This window comes from Vombatus ursinus, unplaced genomic scaffold (genome assembly GCF_900497805.2).
Source record: "Vombatus ursinus unplaced genomic scaffold, bare-nosed wombat genome assembly UNPS02014804.1, whole genome shotgun sequence".
NCBI lineage: Eukaryota > Metazoa > Chordata > Mammalia > Diprotodontia > Vombatidae > Vombatus > Vombatus ursinus.
In genome coordinates this window covers 11,365,980-11,384,946 of record NW_020954582.1, presented here as the reverse complement: position 1 = coordinate 11,384,946, position 18,967 = coordinate 11,365,980, and the positions used below count along the sequence as shown (strand labels likewise).

Below are 18,967 nucleotides of genomic sequence, written 5' to 3'. Positions count from 1 at the left end.
ATCTTGAAAAAAGATTTCCCAATCATTAATAATCAGAGAAATGCATATCAAAACAAGTCTGAGAGACACTTTTGCCTGGTCAAATCAGCCAAGACAGAAAAATGCATGATCAGAAGGAGAAGGGAAAGCAGGCCTGCTGGTCATTCGCCAGGAAGTTACCACTTGGCTCAACTCGTTTGGAGAGCTGTAGGGAATGACGAAACCGGACAATGTTGATACATCCGCTTTGACCAGACCAAGGCATGCCTTGGGGTTGTTTTGATTTCCATTTTGGATTATTAACTATTGAGAAACTTTTTCAAGATGTTATTGGTAGTTTGCGTTTCTTACTTGGAGGAGTTGAGTGACCTGCCCAGGGTCAAACAGCCTGTATATGTCAGAGGCAAGACTCGAACGCAGGTTTCCCAACTGTAAGATGAAAACTTGTCAGGCCACGGCCTCTCCTAATGCATAGAGATAGGACTGAATGAATGGAAAATGTTTTAAAGCATTAAAGAAATTTCAGTTATGATTGGGTAACATCTTACTTCTCATCTTTTTGGCTAAGGTCAAGGGAAGCCATGGCCCTGCTATTGCTATGTACGGCCTATCAAAAGATTTGTGTGTGTGTGTGTGTGTGTGTGTGTGTGTGTGTGTGTGTGTGAATATATGTGTGAATATATACTGTAGATATATATGTATATACACAAATATATACCTATATGAACAAATATATTTATATAATCACATATTTTATACAAACATATGCATATATATGGACAAATGTACATTATATAGCCATCTATTTTATATCTTTATCCGCATATTTTATATAAATATGATTGGGATTCGGTTTTACGTATATTTCTGACTTGAGATTAAATTTCAAATGTATCAACATTGTCCGGTTTCGTCATTCCCTACAGCTCTCCAAACGAGTTGAGCCAAGTGGTAACTTCCTGGCGAATGACCAGCAGGCCTGCTTTCCCTTCTCCTTCTGATCATGCATTTTTCTGTCTTGGCTGATTTGACCAGGCAAAAGTGTCTCTCAGACTTGTTTTGATATGCATTTCTCTGATTATTAATGATTGGGAAATCTTTTTTCAAGATGTCAGTTGATAATTTGTGAGAGCAGCCAGGCAACTCACCTGCCCTGATCAGATTTTAATATTTCTACTTCTGATCTAAACTAATTAAATTATAAACCATTATTTTAAAAAATTCTGTGTAAAGTAGAAAATATATACTTTTCTTAACATTTTTTTGAGAGGAGGATTTGGGGAGCCCTGGAGATAAGTGGCAACTTCAGATATTTAAAATTTAAATTTTGCATTTAAATTGGAAATTTTTAAATGCATTTAAAATAATTTTCTAGAGTGAAATGATTCTATATGTGAAGGCCCATGTGGGTGAACCTAACTGCTAATGGGCTAGTGCTCTAGGCCAATACTGGGAGAAACTATGAACACTGTTCAGAACCAGTGAGAATTAAGCCACTTTCCTTCTCTGAGACTTCCCTTTTCATCCATAAAACAGGGGACTGATCTCTTAGATCCCATCCAGCTCTAAATTCTGTGATCCTAGGATTCTGCTGCTGGCTCAGAGTGCTGTCCACAAGACATATTCAGTTGTTTTTTTTGTTTTTTGTTTTTTTTTTTCCCTGCCCATTAGATTTGGAGGCAAAAGAACTAGGTTGGAATTCCATCTCTGCTGCTGCTTCTTGGTCTGTTCGAATTTGAGCAAGTCAACTCGCCTTTGTTAGCACTGTACAACCGGACATGGTCTGAACTTGGGATCAGACTCCTGAGGTTCAAATCCTAGCGTTAACAATCATTCTCTACTTCCTACCTCTGAGCTTTGGATTCCAATAAAGTGAGAGATTGGATAAGAAAACCTGCCAGGTCACATCCAGATGCAAATCTATGATATGCCATTTGACCCCTCTGGTCCTCCGTTTCCTTACCTGTAAGATCTTTTGGAGTTGGACTTAATTGCCAAGGTCCCTTCACCTTAAATCTGTGAGATTCTCCTCAGATATACCCTAAAAACTTTCATGGTTTTATTTCTTCTATTTATCCCTTCACTGGGTTTTCCAATGGGATTGCCATTTCAGTGAGTTTTAACTTAACCATAATGTTCTGGTGTTGTTGTAATTTTCCATTTGGGCTGAATTTTACCAACAAATGGGCCAGTTTCTGTCTATGAGGTTGTAAGAAAACAGATACGTGCTGGTGACTCGAGCTTTGCTGTCTTCAGTCAAGGGAGGGTGATGGGAGGTGGTAATATAATGAACAAGGCAGAGCCTTGCCACTTTGCAGGAGGGATGAGACATGTACGTTGACAACTGGAGGCTATGAAGGACTGTGCCAAGTGTTGGATGACATGGGAGGAAGGAGGGAACCATCCGAGCTCAGGCACCTTTCTTTTTGTTCTTATGTTCTATGTTCTATGCTCTATGTTCTAATATCCCTCCCCGTTTTTCATTCTGCTCTCATGGTCCATGTTCCAGTGTCCACTCTAGTGGTTAGATTGTGTTGTAATACTCATGTTCTAAGGTCTCTTCCCACTCTAGCATTCTATGTTCTAAGGTATCTTCTGGAGCAAACATTCTCTGTTGTAAAGTACTTCCAGGGTTCTAGAGTCCCTGCTAGCTCTCCCAGTTTATGTTCTTAGGTTTTTTAGTCTATGTTCTAACATGAAGTCCCTCATGTAACAGTGTGTTCTAAGACATCTTCTTGCTCTGATCGTATGTATTTTAAGGCACCTTCTGGTTGGAGCATATTGTGCTCTCTAAAGTTCTAAGGTCCTTTCTAGGTCTCACATTCTGTATTCTAATATGTCGAGGTTCAGAAATCTTTTGCCACTTCTTTTGAGTGCCATCTTGGGAGGGAATGAGTTCCCTGTCATTGGAAGTCTTCAAGCAAAGGCTGTTTGAGCTCTCTTCTTGTATGTTATGGAGGGAGTTCTTTTACCAATCTGAGGTCGAGTTGGATAGCCACTGGGGTCTTTGTGTCTCAGATTTTGTGATTCTCTCTTTAAAAGCTTCTAAGGCACAATTCAGCTTTGTAAAAATATCCAATAAAATTTGGTGAATGAGAAAAAGGCATTTTTAACTCTCTGAAACTATCTTAAATCGCTGAATTTGGGGCATCTGCATAAAATGCAGCTACTTATCTTTTTAAGATTATATGCAGATGTTTACTTTTCTGAAGACCTAAATGTAATTTGTTGATTTTTTTTTGGTTGTTTTGTTTTCACAAGGGGGAAAGAGAACCTGGGATCGCCTTCAGGAATCGTGTACCTTTCATGGCATATGTGGCTGGAGTTTACTCAGCGACCCTCATTTTATTCATCACATGGCTGTTAATGAAGGCAGAAATAGGTAAGGATATTTTGTAAAATAAACAGACTCCTCGGTCTAAGTTATGATTTACCGATTAAGTAGTTTTCTTAGTAGTGTTCATTTTTCTTTCTCCTTGGCATTCGATCTCTAGTCATCTAAATGGATTCATTTTATTGCACATCTCTTCTTTGGTTGTGTATGACAGGTCCCTTATTAATTCTGTTGTGCCACACCCCTACCTTTTACTGTAGTGGCAAAGTGCCCAACAGGAGGGACCCCACAGGAGATATGGAATTCCTCAGGGCTGCATTTTGAAATAACCGAATCACAGAATCTGAATTGTTGGAAGGAACCACAAGGCCCATCCTATACCTGAGAGCCTCTTTCTATACCACACCTCCCAGGCAGCCCTTTCCATAAGTTTCACTCTGATCTTGCCTTCCACCCTCTGCTTCTAGTTGGTTTTCTGGGGTTGAGCAGAACAAGGTTAATTCCTCTTTCATATCGTAAGCCTTCATCAGGTAACTGGAGCCATAGTGGATAGTGTTCTGAACTTAGGGTCAAATTCAAATCTAGCCTCAGACACTTACAAGCTACATAACCCTGGGTGAGTCTTTCAGCCCCAATGTTCACATCTGTGAAATGGGGATAATAGCCCCTCCCTCACAATGTTGTTGTGAGGATCCAGTGAGATAATATATGTATTGTATTGTGTTATATTTATTATGTATTATAGGCATAATATATTACCTATTATATATCATGTATATAATATAGAATATCAATTCTATATTATACATATAATATATAATGGGTATTTAATATATAATGTGTTTTGCAAACCTTAAAGCCATATGTAATGTGATGATTAAAAAATTCTAAGAGACTGTTTCTGAGTAATTTAATCATTTTATTCATAAGGCCAGAACGTTTATTAATAAAAGGATGGACATCTCTCTTAGACCACATGCGGGTGGTTTCACAGTTTATATGCCCTTGGAAGAACAGGTGTTCCTGAAAGGTAGCGATTGACTCTGGTTTACAATTAATGAGAAAAAATACATTACAGCGAGGGTCTTGGGGTTCCATGATTTGGATTACCCAAATCTTGGTCAAAGAGACATCGGATCTCCATATCGCCTGTCTGACAAAAGGGAGAATCCACACTTGCCAGACCTGTCTGAGCAAACACAATGGGCAGGAATGCACCCATTAACCCAAAGTTAGAAGTTCTTTCACTGTCTGATTAGATCTTGGCCTGGGTAAGTCTTGGAGAGATTTCCCGCACTGGTTGGCTTCTGGATGAGGAAGTAGAAAAGGGGAAAATGCTTGGTCCTAATATAATTAGTTATTAAATAAAAGAGAGAGACGCTCATTTTTCACAGTAATTGAGAGTTAGTATTAAGTGCTTGCCGTGTACCAAGGATACAAAGAAAGGCAAACAATCCCTGCCCTCGAGAATCTTGGGTTCTAAGCTAAGGGGAGACAGTACGCAAATAACTGCATGTATCGTCTCTATAAATGGGAGGCAGTCTCCTGGGGAGGAGCGGGAGAAGTTGGGGGAAAGTGTGAGGAATGGAGCTGGATCTTGGAGGAATCCAGGGAAGCTGGACTAGCTTTCCTTCCTTCGTAGGCACAATCCTACACTGATGCTTCTTCATCTCAGTAAGGTTGGAACCCCGATTCTTTAAGGTTCTGACCTGTCCTCCCAAGCTGGAAAAACTGGGCCCAAAGGCAGATTGTACCTATTGCCAGAGGCCCCAACTTTGGGGTCCAGAGTTTGGAGAGAAGTTAATGATCTCTAGAGAGTTGGCCACCTGGCAGTAATCATTTTCTGGCCGTATCACCTCCTGAAGACTAGCTACCAAAGTGGGGGGTGAAGCAGGAGTGGGAGGGGGGAGAATAAAATTACATCCTTCATGTGAATGGGGATATTGTTTTTGAGTGAATTCAGCTATGCTGAGGAAATGATGCTGGGTACTTTGCCTATCATGAGGGATCTCCTTGGTTCTGAGCAAGCCGGTGGGCTCTCTAACCCATCAGGACAGGCAATGTAACGGTTTAATAAACATGAAATGAGATACTTTTTTTTCATTGCTCTCTCTCACTCCCCCCCCCCCACATCCAATTTGTTGCCCAGGCCTTTCATTTATCTTTGTAATGTTTCTTGCATTTGCCTCCTTCATTCCTCTGACATTGCTACCCTCTGATGCAGACCCTTCACCTCATACTATGACTATGACAAGAGCTGTTCATGAGTCTGCCTGCCTCAAGCTTCCCTGCCCCACCCCCCAGTCCATCCTCCATTCAACCACCAAAGTGCTTTTCCTACAGCAGATGTCAGAGCATGTTGCCCCCCTACTCAATAAACTCCAGTGTCTCCTTTTCGCCTCCAGGGGCCAATACAGAATGCTTGGGCTTTTAAAGCCCTTTCCTACCTTTCCAGTCTTCTTATTCTTACTCCTGCCCCACCACACACACACACACACACACACACACACACACACACACACACACACACACTGTGCAACCCAGGGAGACATCAATCCCGGCTGCTTCTCATACAGATGCTCCGCCTCCCAACTCTTTATTTTCAATGGTTGTGCCTCATGCCCAGAACTCCCTCCTCATTACCGACTGCTGGCTTCCTCAGTTTCCTTTTGGCTAAAATCCCACGTATTCTAAAAAGCCTTCCCCAATACCCCTTAGTGCCAGTGCCTTCCCTCTGCTGATTATCTCCAACTTACCTGTGTATATGGGCTGTCCCAAAAGTCTTAGTGTGGTTTTAGGCCAGTAAGACTTAAAACGGCACTAAGACTTTTGGGACAGCCTATATCTGGCTTGTACACAGCTGTTTGTACGTTGTGTATCATGGTAGACTGTGAGCTCCTCTGTTGCCTTTCTTTGTATCCCCAGCACTTAGCATCGTGCCTGGCTCATAGTAGGTGCTTAAGGTTGATTGACTTTACTTCTCCCTTCAATTATTTTTGTTTATGAGAAATAGATTATGCATTCGATAATGAGCCAGGCTCAGAACCGCACAGATTTGTATTCTAGTCCAGCCTCTGACCATACCGGTGGTGTGACCTTGGGCAAGTCACTTCCTTGCTTAATATTTTAAGCGGCTTTCTAAGAATAAAGGAGGAGCCTTCCTGCTTTGGTAGAGCGAGTTTTTTTACCTGAGATGACCATTTGCCAACAAAATCACAGGTTCTCATTCTTTGTACAGAGTTTGCATGCTGTTCTCCCCCATGGAATCGAAGATCTTTGAGGGTAGAGACGGCTTCACTTTGCCCATTGATTGCCATCACCAAGGACAGCTCTTGTCCTGCAGAAGGCACACGATGCCAGCTTAGTGATTGATGACTGAATTGAATTAAACCATTACCTCTGGTCATGCTTTGTTTCATTCTCTTCCTTGAACACAGAAAAGTTTCCTAGCGGATACTGGAAGTTCAATGCCCACTTGTTGACTGTGTGACTTTTGTATTTCTTCTTGTTTATGTAGTCTGATGTCACTCCCACAGATCAAAGAAACCTTACAAAACTTAAAAATTAAACCTCTCCAGTGGGAGCTCTGCACAGCATCTCAAAATGTGGAATCTAAATTTATGATTATAAATCTAAATTTATATCCTCTCTTTTCAACCATTTGGCAAACAACACCAGAAGAATGCTACCAGTAACAGTTTCCCTAGATTTTAGCAAAGCGTTTGACAAAGTGTCCTCATGTGAGCAAGATGGAGAGATGGGGCTAGAGCATAGTAGAGTTAGGTGGATTTGAAATTGGGTGAGTGACCAGGTCAAAGAGTGGTATTGAATATTCCATATCATCTTGAATAGCAGTCTCTAGTAAAGTGCCTCAGGGATCTGTCTCTAGTTCAGTGCTGTTTAACATTTTTTATCAGTGTCTTTGGGGGCAGCTAGGTGGCACAGCGGATAGAGTGCCAGCTTCAGAGTCAGGAGAACGTGAGTTCAAATCCAGCCTCAGACATTTACTAGCTGTGTGATCCTGGGCAAGTCACTTAACCCTGTTTGCCTCAGTTACCTCATTTGTAAAATGAGCTGGAGAGGGAAATGGCAAACCACTCCAGTATCTTTGCCAAGAAAACCCCAAATGGGGTCACTGAAACAACTTAACAACAGCAACAACAGTGTCTTGAATAAAGGGTTTGACGAAGTTTTCTGATGACACAAAGCTGGGAAGAATCACTGAGATATTGGCTGGCCGGCAGGCTACAAAGTTGTTGACAGGCTAGAGCAGTGAGCCCCCTACTTTTCTGATCATGAACCCCATCAGCAATTTTTTTCTGTTGGGTATGCTGGGGAGAGTGGGGGATTTGCTGCTTCTGTGGGTGTCCAGGTCAGGGTTAGGCTATACCTGCCCCCAGGGGCTGATGAAAAGGAGGAAGCTTGGGAGCTTTGCACCAGTCAGGACAGGGTGGAGTAGAAAGATGTTGGGTTATAATGAATGAAGTCCAAGTGTGGTTGTATTGAAAATGAGCCTCAGGACTGACCGTCACTGGGGTCAGTGGAGAAGACCCATCTTCTACCCTCTGATTCATTGATCAGGTAGCCTTCAGCAACAAACCGTGGCCCCCTTGGGATCATGCCAGGGCACCTGCCACCCTCTTCCCCCCACTTTGGAGACCACCAGGCTAGAGCATTGAGTCAGAGATAAAAAGACGAAACACGAGAGATAACTATAAGGTCCTACAGTTGTATTTAAAACCAGTGCAAGACAGTGGCTGTTCATCTGTTCATCTGAAAAAAATTGGGAGCTTTCAAGTAGACTATGAGCTCATTATGAGTCAGCAGTAGGGTATGGAAGCAAAAAAAAAGAGAGAGAGAGAGATGATACGATGTGAAGCTGCATAGAGACGTCCCTCCTCCCTAGGAACATGGAGGTGAGAATCCAATTGTCCTCTGCCCCGGTCAGAGCATATCTGGAAAATTGTATTCACTTCTAGCCACCATGTTGTGCGATGGATATTGATCAGCTTGAGAGGGAGGGTGACCAAGACTGGGAAGGGCCCTGAGAGTCAGATCAGCTGAAGGACCATGGGCTGGTTATTCAAGAGAATCGAGTTGGGGGAACATGAGAGCTGTGTTCAAATCAAGCGTTTGAAAGGATATCATGGGGAAGAGGAACTAGACTTTTTTTTTTATGGCCCCGGTGGGCAGAAGGAGAAGCAATGGATGGAGTTGCAGAGAGGTGTATCTCAGCTCTATAGAAGGAAGCATTTCCTACCAATTTTAGCTCTTAAAGTAGAATGAGTTGCCCCTAGATTTAGTGGGCTACCCCTCCATGGAAATCTTCAAGCAGATGGCTGGAGAGTCACTTGTTAGGGATGATGTAGTCCATCCACAAACATTTATTAAGCATCTACTATGTGCCAGGCACTGTGTTTTATATATATAAGAAAGGCAAAAACAATCCCTGACCTCAAGGACCTCACAATCTAAAGGGTTAGGCAGCTAGGTGGCAGGTGGATAGAGCACTGAGCCTGGAGTTAGGAAGACCTGAATTCAAATGCAGCCCCCTACACTCACTAGCTATGTGACCCTGGGCAAGCCACTTACACCTCTGTTTATCTCAGTTTCCTCAACTGTAAAATGGGAATAATAGCACCTACTCTGCAGGGTTGCTGTGAGGATCAAATGAGATACTGTTGAAAAGAAAAAAAAAGGCAGTTAGCACAATGCCTGGCACATAGTAGGCACTATGCAAATACTTATTTGCTTCCCTTCCCTAATGGGCAGAGTGCTGGCCTTGGAGTCAAGAGGATCCAGGCCTAAACGCTGCCTCAATCTAGCAGGATATCCCTGGGCAAGTCATGAGATCATAGCTTTTGAGCTGGAAGAGTCCAGAGTGGTCTCTACTCCAACCTTCTCATTTTACAGATGAAGAAACTGAGTCTTACAAAAGTTAAGTGACTTGCTTAAAGCTGCACGGTACTAAGTGACAGCAACAGGTTTAGAACTCAGGTCTTCTGACTCTTTAGAATGACTATATTTACCACTATGCTCTGCTGCCTCTCTTGATCTCTGTTTTGTTGCCTGGAAAATGGGGGTAATAATGGCTGTGTTCCTAGAACAGAGTTGTTGGGAGGTTAGAATGAAATGTTGCATAAAATAAATCACCTGTTGTATTAAATTAAAAGGGTGGTAAAAGGGGATCGTTACTATGTTTTTCCATTGAAGTCACTATTGTTATCAGTGTTTTCAAAAACGCTATTAATTTAACCTGATTCCCATTGCTTGAATACATTTGTTTTCATCGTGTCTCCTCGAGAAATCGCATGAACTGGGATTGACACCTCAAGGTGCTTCTAGGACTTCCCTGGAATGATGTCACCAGGCTTTGTCAATTACCACATCTGCTATTTAAAAAACAAAGCCAGCCCCTGGTAGTCTCCTTGAGCATCACCATGTGTTTTTCATTGCAGAAGTCTGCAAGAAGGGAGTCGTAACTGTGAGTCCCTCCCGGACAGTTTTGTTTGGATCCACCGTCAACATTTCGTGCTCTTTGAAACCCAAAGAAGGCTGCTCACGCACTTCTAATTTCCAAAAGTTAACCTTCTACCAAAATCGACTCCGGGTTCACTCCCAGAAGACCCACCTACTCAGCATTCAAGTCTCCAATCTCCACCTTGGAACAACCGTGTTTGTGTGCAAGGTCTCGTGTGGCGGCCACGTGGAAAGCCAAGTGTGCGGGGCTGACATCTCTGTTGGCGGTAGGCAGACTTTTTTCATCCGAATGCTTTCATGGACTTTTGGCACTTCAATTGGGATAAACAAAGATCGAAATAGCAGATCACTGCATTTTTCATGTGTCCCAATATTGGGAAAGCTAGAATCTCAAGCCTGGCACATATATACAAAGATACAGAAATAGATATAGATAACAAAGATCAAAATAACAAGATAACTGCATTTTTCATGTATCCCAATATTGGGAAAGCCAGAATCTTAAGCCTGGCACATACACACATAGATATAGAAATAGAAATAGATATAGATAACAAAGATCAAACTAGCAGATAACTGCGTTTTTCATGTATTCCAGTAATGGGAATGCTAGCATGTAAAGCCTGGTATATAGACACAGACATGGGAAAATGGTCTTGGGGTCCAGGTTAAGAATCCCTTTCAAATGGAAAGCCAATACATATAGGGAAGTGTAACTAGGGAACGGGGTGTCTTGGTCTGGGAAGTCACCGGGATGTGGATGGAGTCAGGACAACTGACCTGTGGTCCTGCAGCCTTGGAGGTCTGATTGGTGCATTTGGAAGGCTTCATATCCCTAGCATGGTTCCCAGATCACATCAGGCATGTAGTAAATGTTTGTTGACTGGCTAGGACAAGTTGTCTCTCTGTAAAATGAGGGATGGCACAACATAACTTCTCCAACCTCTAAATCTATGACTGGATGAGCCTCTCTGACTGGTCTGCCATGATGACCATTGCATGCCTTTGCTGTTAGGTTTTCTGCTGCTTTGGAGGCAGGGCAGTAGGCATAGAACCAGATTTTACTTGCGTCAGGAACTCTCTGGGAAGAAACCCCATTGCCTGATGCAAATCAGTGCCTCCTCTGCAATTTCTGAGAGTCATAATGGACTGAAAGCTCCTTCTCAGGGTCATGTGGCCAGTAGTGTTGAAGGCAGGTCCTGAGCCCAGTTTGCCCGACTCTGGGGCCGTTTTCCCGTCTATGAAGCCACGTTGCACCTTTCCTCTCGGTAGAATCCCAACCCTTGTCCTGGTCCCCACTTTGTCACCTAAGCAGTGCTTGGCGCATTCCCAGCTGTTTGAGGTTGGCAGCCAGTGGCAAATTGATCAACAAGTATTTATTAGATGCTTATTGTTTTCCAGAAACTGTGCTAAGAACTGGGGATGCAAAAACAAACAAATAAAATAAAAGAGCAAAAACCATCCCTGCTCTCGGAGCTTAAATTCTAAAGAAAGTGAGATGTACAGAAATAGGTACAGACAGAGCAGATGGAAAGTGACCTTGGATGGGAAAGAAGAAATAGCTGAGGGGACTGGAAACGGCCTTCAGGAGATGAAGCTCGAGCTGTTCTCCTCTTCCTCTTCTCACTCACTTGTTCTCAATTTTTTTTCTTTTTTCTTTTCTTTTCTTTTTTTTGTGCACCCAGGGTCACACAGCTACTAAGTGTCTGGGGCCAGATTTGAACTCAGATCCTCCTGACTCCAGGGCCAGCGCTCTTTTTCTCTTCTTCCCATTGAGAAAGAAAAAAAAAAGATAGGCCAAACCCTTATAACGATTTTGCACAGCCAGCCAAAACCCCTTTCCACATCGGCTGTGTCCAAACACATATGTCTCCTTTGTCATATTCTGCCCCGCTGGGAAGCATGCTTCATTGTCAATACTCTGATGATGCTGATCATTGCCTGATCAGAGCTCTTATGTCTTTCAGAAGTTATTCAGCTTTGCGAAGCTGTTGTTTGATGAACGCCTCTCCTGGTCCTGCTCCCTTCCCTCTGCATCAAGTCTTGATCCAAGTCTTCCCAGGTTTCCCTGAAACCATCCCCTTCATCGTTTCTTATAGCACAATAGTATTTATGCATCATAATGTGTTCAGCCATTCTCTGATGGGCACTCCTTTACCTTCCAATTCTTTGCCACCACCTAAAAAAACTATTTTTTGATCTGAGTCCTAAAGAAAGCTAGGGCTTTTGCCCACATACTTGTCTGAATTCATACAACCATTTACTACTCTCCATTAGTGTTTACCATGATGGTCTTTATGTGGGCTGGGTGACTGGTGCAAGTCATGGGCTCCTGCAGGGAGAGGTAACTATAGAGACAAATCTGTGTGTGTGTGTGTGTGTGTGTGTAACACCCAAGAGATGTTATAGGCTGTTATTCTGAACCTAGACAGTCGTTGTAGGAAAAGTCGCAGTAATAGATAGCTGTTGCGCCTGCCTGCCTCAGTCTCTCCCCACTCCAGTCCATCCTCTATTTAGCCACCAAAGGGATTTTCCTCAAGCACAGATCCGATCATGTCACTCCCTTACTCAATAAACTCCGGGCCTCCCTGTCACCTCCAAGATCAAATATAAACTGTTTGGCATTCAAAGCCTTCCATAATCCAGCCCTCTCCTCCCTTTCCAGTCTTCTTACACCCTACTGCCCACCACATGCTCTCTGATCCAGGGACCCCTGCCTCCTGGCTGCTTTGCTAACAAGACCCTCCATCTCTCAGCTCTGGGCATTCTCTCTGACTGTGCCCAGGCCTGGGACACACTCCCTTCTCACTTCTAACTACTTGTTTCCTCCAAGTCTCAACTCTCATCTTCTACAGGAAGTCTTTCCCAACCCCTCTTAATTCTAGTGCTTTTCCTCTGTTAATTATTTCCAAATCATGTCGTCTCCCCCATTAGACTGTGAGCCCCTCGAGGGCACGGACTGTTTTTTGCCTCTATTTGCTTAGCACGGCAGGGCCCCTACCAGGTAGGAGCACCCAGTAAAGGTCTGACTGAGAGGGAGCTTAATTTCTCTCAATGCAGTAATGCCGACCCCCTTCCTTGGTGGGGGAGCACGTAAGCTCTTCTTTCTGAATGACTCCTGGCCATGATGTCATCAGTAAAGTGGAGTGTTCCATGGGCGTTCTGAAGCCACAGTCGGATTCTGAATGTTCTCACAAGTCTGAGTAACCTCGACACTTAACAGGCAGAGCTCCCCGGGGCAGCTGTCTGCAAGACGCTTCTCCCCTCCTTCCAGTGATTGGGTCGCTCTGTCTGAATTGTAACCAAGTGATTCTTGTTCTTTCTGGGCTTAATGGAGGATTAGTGGCCAGTTATCTGCCCTGTGGGAAACCCAAAGTCCATTAGGACCTTAAGTAACCACAGAAGAGGTCTTAGACTTTATAGCTTCTCAGGGTAATTTTATATCTGTTGTCTCATTTACTCAAACCGTTCTCTCCATTTGGATTAAGGATCTTCCTATACAGCCTGACTCCCCAGCTCCCTCCACGTGGTGTCTCTCTGCCCAGCGGACCGCGGGTTCTTTGCCTTCTTTTAAACATGGACCCCTCTGTCCATCTGGGGAAGCGTATGGTTCCCTTCTCAGAAAAAATGTTTCTCAATGTGCATAAGATAAAATACAGAGTATTACAAAAGTCACCCATTATTCTGAATATAAAAGCACAAACTCACAGACCCAAAGTTAAGAAAGTAATGAGTAGAGGAATGAGGGTACCCATGAGATGGCTTATTCCAGGAAGCCCCTTCTTAGAGATAGAATGGAGAAGGAATACCGTGTCTGGGGCAGGAGACTCCTGAATCATGGCCGTGGGACTTTGAGCAAGTCTTTGCTTTTTAGACCACATTTTCTTCATCTTTATGGGTGGGTAGGCGGGGTTTGTCACATTAGATGACTTCAAAGGTCCCTTCCATCCCTAAGTTTATGCTCCCATAAATCTTGTGTGGGCCGCTGGTCACTATTCTTGTGCCCTGCTAGAGAGGCACTTCTCATGGCTTGTACCCATAGCTTGGGACTTTGAAGAGCAGATCTGTGGCTGGGTTGTGGCTTTGTGCCCATCAAACCTGTCACCATCATGAGGAAGGAAGCACCTGCAGAGGGTTAACGAGCTCCTGGCTGCGTTCCCGGTTTTCTTAGGGTCAGGGTGGTAACTAAGTGAGAAAATGATTTACACACTTATGTCTATGCCTCTAGAACAAGAGGGAGAAGTAAGTGGGCAGGAAGGGGACTTGGCCGTCCAGGACAACGACAGATAGGTGTGAGTTTCTCTTTCATCTCGCCATCTTCACAGGAAACAGTCCGTTTCCCATGTTTGCCCAGGCTGTGCCAGAGCCTGGAGCACTCTCCTTATCACTGCCTTCTGTTGGATTTGGTGACCCCGGGGTCTTTCCATCAAGATTCTGGGTCCTCTGACCACAGGTCCCAGAGCAGGTGTGGGTCTTCATTGGCCTAAAGATGGCTTCCTCAATCAATGTCAATGACATCGTGTGTCTGGCCTTCAGGTGCTTAATAATTGCATGTTATTGAGTTAAATATTAACTGGACAATGCTGATCAAGGGATTTGAAAGAGGATAAAATGAGATAATAATTGTAAAGTTCTTAGCCTTGTACCGGGCACATGGCCAGCACCACCCAAATGTTAGCTGTTGTTATTATTATCAATCTATGTATGCCACCATTTCAGTAAGACTCAGATGCACTTATTAACCCTCCATTTTTTCTTTGTCTTCTTTTCCTGTAAAGTCACTCCAGAGCAGCCCCAAAACCTCTCCTGTAGCCAACTAGGAGAGCAGGGGAACGTGGTCTGCACCTGGGATAAAGGAAGAGACACCCACCTGTACACCGTACACACCCTGCAGTAAGTGATACAGCCCCTCCCCCCACCAGGGCTTCCTTAGACTGATCCACTTATCACTGAGCAGAAGGAGCTTTAGGGAGTGCCTAAGGAACACCGCCCTGCTTCAACCCAATTCACAAGCAAGTCAAGACATCACCCATGATGTCACTGGTCCTCTTTGAAAATGAAGGACAGGGGCGGCTAGGTGGCGCAGTGGATAGAGCACCGGCCCTGGAGTCAGGAGGACCTGAGTTGACACTTACTAGCTGTGTGACCTTGAGCAAGTCACTTAACCCCAATTGCCTCACCAGAAAAAAAAAAGAAAAGAAAAGAAAAAGAAAAAAAGGACAAACAAGCAAGGAACGGTGGAAACAGCTCTGATCCTGGAGTCCGAAGACCTGGCTTCAAATCCTGCCATGGATGCTTACTGCCTGGGAGACCCCAGCCAAGCCCTTTTGCCTCTTTGGGTCTCAGTTTCCTCCTATGTTAAATGAGGAGGCTGAACTCAGCCACCTCTGAGAGTCACTTCTAGTTGTCTGTTAGTACTCCTACAACAACTGAGATCCCACAATCATGTGGGACAGGGCTGGGGCTCGAACCTGGGTCTCCTGACTTCTAGCGCTTGATCCCCGGCACCACACTGCTTGTAAACGCAATGAAAAGTCGCTTTCTTTTGTTCTCTTCCCGAAGACCCCTCCTCAGAATCTCTCCCTGAGTCTCCCGCCAGACACCCTTCACCCGACTCCTCCCAGATGGAAAGGGGGGCAGAGTTTGCTCCGTCTCTTTTGGTTTCTGTGTTTAATCTCGTATCTCGTTCGCTGAATCCTAGACAGAGAGCTAGAAGGGCAACTCCAGGACCGCCTTATTGTAGCAGCAGCAGCAGCGGTGAGGGCTCAGCTCTTTTCTTGTCCCCTTCAGGAGGCTGAAGCTCTTAGACTCTCAGAAGAGCTTCTGGTTTTCTTCCCATTCTGGATGCCTCCAAAGAACTCTTGGGGCACCTCAGTATAAAGCTCCAACTGCCCGCCTCGGCATCTTGGAGCTGGAGCCCAGGCTCTGGGTGGCCTTCATCATAGCGGGGGCAAAGGCTTCTCTCTGCTTCGGGCTGCGGAAGCCGATGTCTCTCTGACAGCTCCAATCACTTTCTTCAGGCTCTTCCAACCAGTCTGCTTCTGACTGAAGTGCTGTTCCCCTCGTGGGTACTGACCCAGTCCTGAGTATAGCCAGAGCTTCTCTCTCCTCATAAAGAACTGCAGCAACAGTAGGGGCTTTATCCCCCCACCTGAGTACATTTATTTATACCTTATTCACAGCCAGATCCTACAGAAGAATATGAACATTTGCTCTTCTAATACACTTTTATCTAGCTTCATTTTATTTAAAAAACTCATTATTTCAACAACAAATACTCATTCAGCACTTTATAACCTTCTTCCCAAGAACCTCATTAAGTAGGCGGATCCACATCATTCCTATTTACCAAATAGGGTGCAGAGAATTTCAAATGACCTCCTCTGTCCCAAAGCTGATAAGTGTCAGAGGGACGATTTGAACCCAGGCTTTCTGACTCTAAGTCCAAGGCTTTATCAACCACATCACAGTCAAAGGGAATAAATGTTACTATTGAGGACTCTGTCCCTAGGATGAGATGCCACAGACATTTTGTGGAATACAATCGGTGGTTTAAATATTTTCTCAAGTGAGAACAGAACTGAACTATAGGGGTGTGAAAACCACCCCAGCAAAGATGGGGAGACCCACAGCCTGGTAGGTGAAGAGAATCCTTTACAGGGTTGTAGATTGGTAGAGTTGAAAGTTCCCAAAACGTCATCAGATTTGGAAGCCTCTGAAAATTCTTGCTGTACAAATTTGGAGTAGGTGCTGGCAGCAGAATGAATCTGGAAGTTTCTCTGGAGTAGGGATGGCTGAGAAGATCCTTTGTTCAGAACAGACTCATCCAAGTCAAGGGTTCTGTTGGGTTCCTATTGGCTGGTGTTCAGCATCTTTTGCCCCAGGGAACCAATGTGCCAGGATGACTTGAGAACTTTGCCTGCCATTTTGGATCCCAGGCCCTCGAGGGACACCGCCATGACACATTTCCACTTCTATCCATTGGCTCTGCTTTAGATCTCTCCCCTGCTTTGCTTTTTCTTGTTCTAGATGGTGCACTGTTCCATCACGTGTTCCATTGGTGTCTGCCCATTTGCCACAAAGTCCTTCAAATTTCTTGTTCAATTTGTCCTGTCAATCCCTCTTCCAGCTTAAGGAAAGGTTTTTGGACCTTGGCTAATGTAATAACAGCAACAGCAATAGCTAGCATTTATATTTTGCTTTTTTAAGGGTTTCAAAGCACTTTACAAATATCTTGTTTAATCCTCACAACTTTGGGGAGGAGGGTAGATGCTATTGGTTTTTAGCTTTCTTTTTTTAATTTTAATTTTAACACTTTTGTTTAAAGTTTTGAGTTTCAAATTCTGTCCCTCCATCCCTCCTTTCCCTCCCCCCTCCCGGAGTCTGTAAGCAATCAGATATAGGTTATACATGTGTAATGATGTAAAGCATTTTCATATTAGTCATTTTGTACAAGTAGACTTAGATAAAAGAAAAAAAAGAAAGTGAAAAATAGCCTGCTTCAGTCTGGATTCAATCAATATCAGCTCTGTCTCTGGAGGCAAATTGCATTTTTCACCATTAGTCCCTCAGGATTGTCTGAGAATAGCTAAGTCATTCACAGTTCTTCATTGAACAGTACCACAGTACTGCTGTGTAAAGCGCTCTCCTGGTTCTGTTCACTTCACTATGCATCAGTTCATGGAAGTCTTTCCAGGTTTTTCTGAAATCATCCTGCTTGTCATTTCTTATAGCACAATTATATTCCATTACAATCATACACCACAGCTTGTTTAGCCACTCCCAAGTGAGGGGCATCCCCTTGATTTACAATTCTCAGCCATCACAAAAAGAGCTGCTGCAAATATTTTTATATAAATAGGTCCTTTTCCCTTTTTTTTGGATATCTTTGGGATATAGACCTAAGGTAGATGCTATTATTATTCCCATTTTCACAGATAAGTAAACTGAGGTAGAGGTAGACATGACTTGCCCAGGGTCCCACAGTTAGTAAGTGTCTGAGGCAGGATTTGAACTTGGATCTTCCTAACTCCACTTAACTGTCTCCAGATAAATCGTTTCAACTCTCTGTAAAATGAGGGGGTTGGATTGCATGATCTCAAAGGTTCTTTTTGATTCTACATTATCTTATTATCCCCTTAAGCTCTCTGAGTCTCAGTTTTCTCCTCTGTGAAATGGAGATAGTAATACTTCATAAGTTGATTTTGAGGAAAGTGATTTGAAAACTTGAAGCTCTGGACATTGGTCCAGGAAGACACAGATTCAAATCCTGTCTCTGACACTTCCTAGCTATAGGACCCCAGACACATCCCTTAACCTCTGTTTGCCTCAGTTTCCTCATCTGTAAAATGAGGAGGTGGCCTTTGAGGGTCCTTTCAACTCTAGACTTGTTATATGACAAGTCAGACTCCAGGGTCTCAGTTTCCTCATTTGGGGAGTAGACTAGATTGTCGCTGAAGTCCTTTCCAGCTGGAGCCCTCTAGGATTCCATGACCTTTAGGTGCTATGGAAATCTAAATTGTGGTGGTCGAGGTAATAGTGGTAGAAGCAGCAGAAGTAGGGGTAGGAATGGTACTTGCGGCATCAGTAGGCGGAAGTGTTAGTAGTGGCAGCAGTGGTTTGAGTTGTAGTGGTCATCATGGTGGTAGCAGCGGTATTAGTTAGTATTAGTGGTATTAGTGGTGGTCGTCGTAGTGGTAGTTAAGCCGGAAGAGAATTCAGAGGTCACCTGGCCCATCCCCCTCATTTTACAGATGAGGAAACTAAGCCACACGGGATCACCCCGCTAGGAAGCGTCTGAGGCAAGATTAGAACCCGGTTTTCCCAACTCCGGCCTTGTGGTCCTATGTCTTACGGCACTAACGTGTCTCTTCTTTATAGGCTGACGGGGCCGAACAATTTGGATTTGGAGAAACAATGTGCTCCGTATCACGATGATCTGGATCTTGGAATGAGCCTGAGCCCGGCTTCTCCCGAAGCCAATTACACGGCCAAAGTTGTTGCTTCGAACAGCCTCGGGAATTCTTCTTCCCTCCCCTTGGTGTTCTCCTTCGTGGACATAGGTGGGTGGCTTTTGGCCGCCATCTTGGCTGCCCACTTGATGCTCCGCACTTGCCCCTTTGGGTTGTCAGCTACTTTCCCCTGTGCCTCCCAGATAAGCACCCCAAGAGGACG

At 44.1% G+C, this 18,967-nt stretch overlaps 1 protein-coding gene across 1 annotated transcript in view; it reads left to right on the top strand.

Moving 5' to 3' along the window:
• IL12RB2 (interleukin 12 receptor subunit beta 2) overlaps nucleotides 1-18,967 on the top strand; it is a 78,565-nt gene that overhangs the window by 9,362 nt on the left and 50,236 nt on the right. Inside the window, exons 2-5 of the mRNA XM_027874118.1 lie at nucleotides 3,241-3,361; nucleotides 9,772-10,059; nucleotides 14,572-14,686; nucleotides 18,674-18,855. Coding sequence (XP_027729919.1) covers nucleotides 3,286-3,361; nucleotides 9,772-10,059; nucleotides 14,572-14,686; nucleotides 18,674-18,855 — 661 coding nt within the window. The 5' untranslated portion in view covers nucleotides 3,241-3,285. The remainder of the gene's footprint in view (nucleotides 1-3,240; nucleotides 3,362-9,771; nucleotides 10,060-14,571; nucleotides 14,687-18,673; nucleotides 18,856-18,967) is intronic.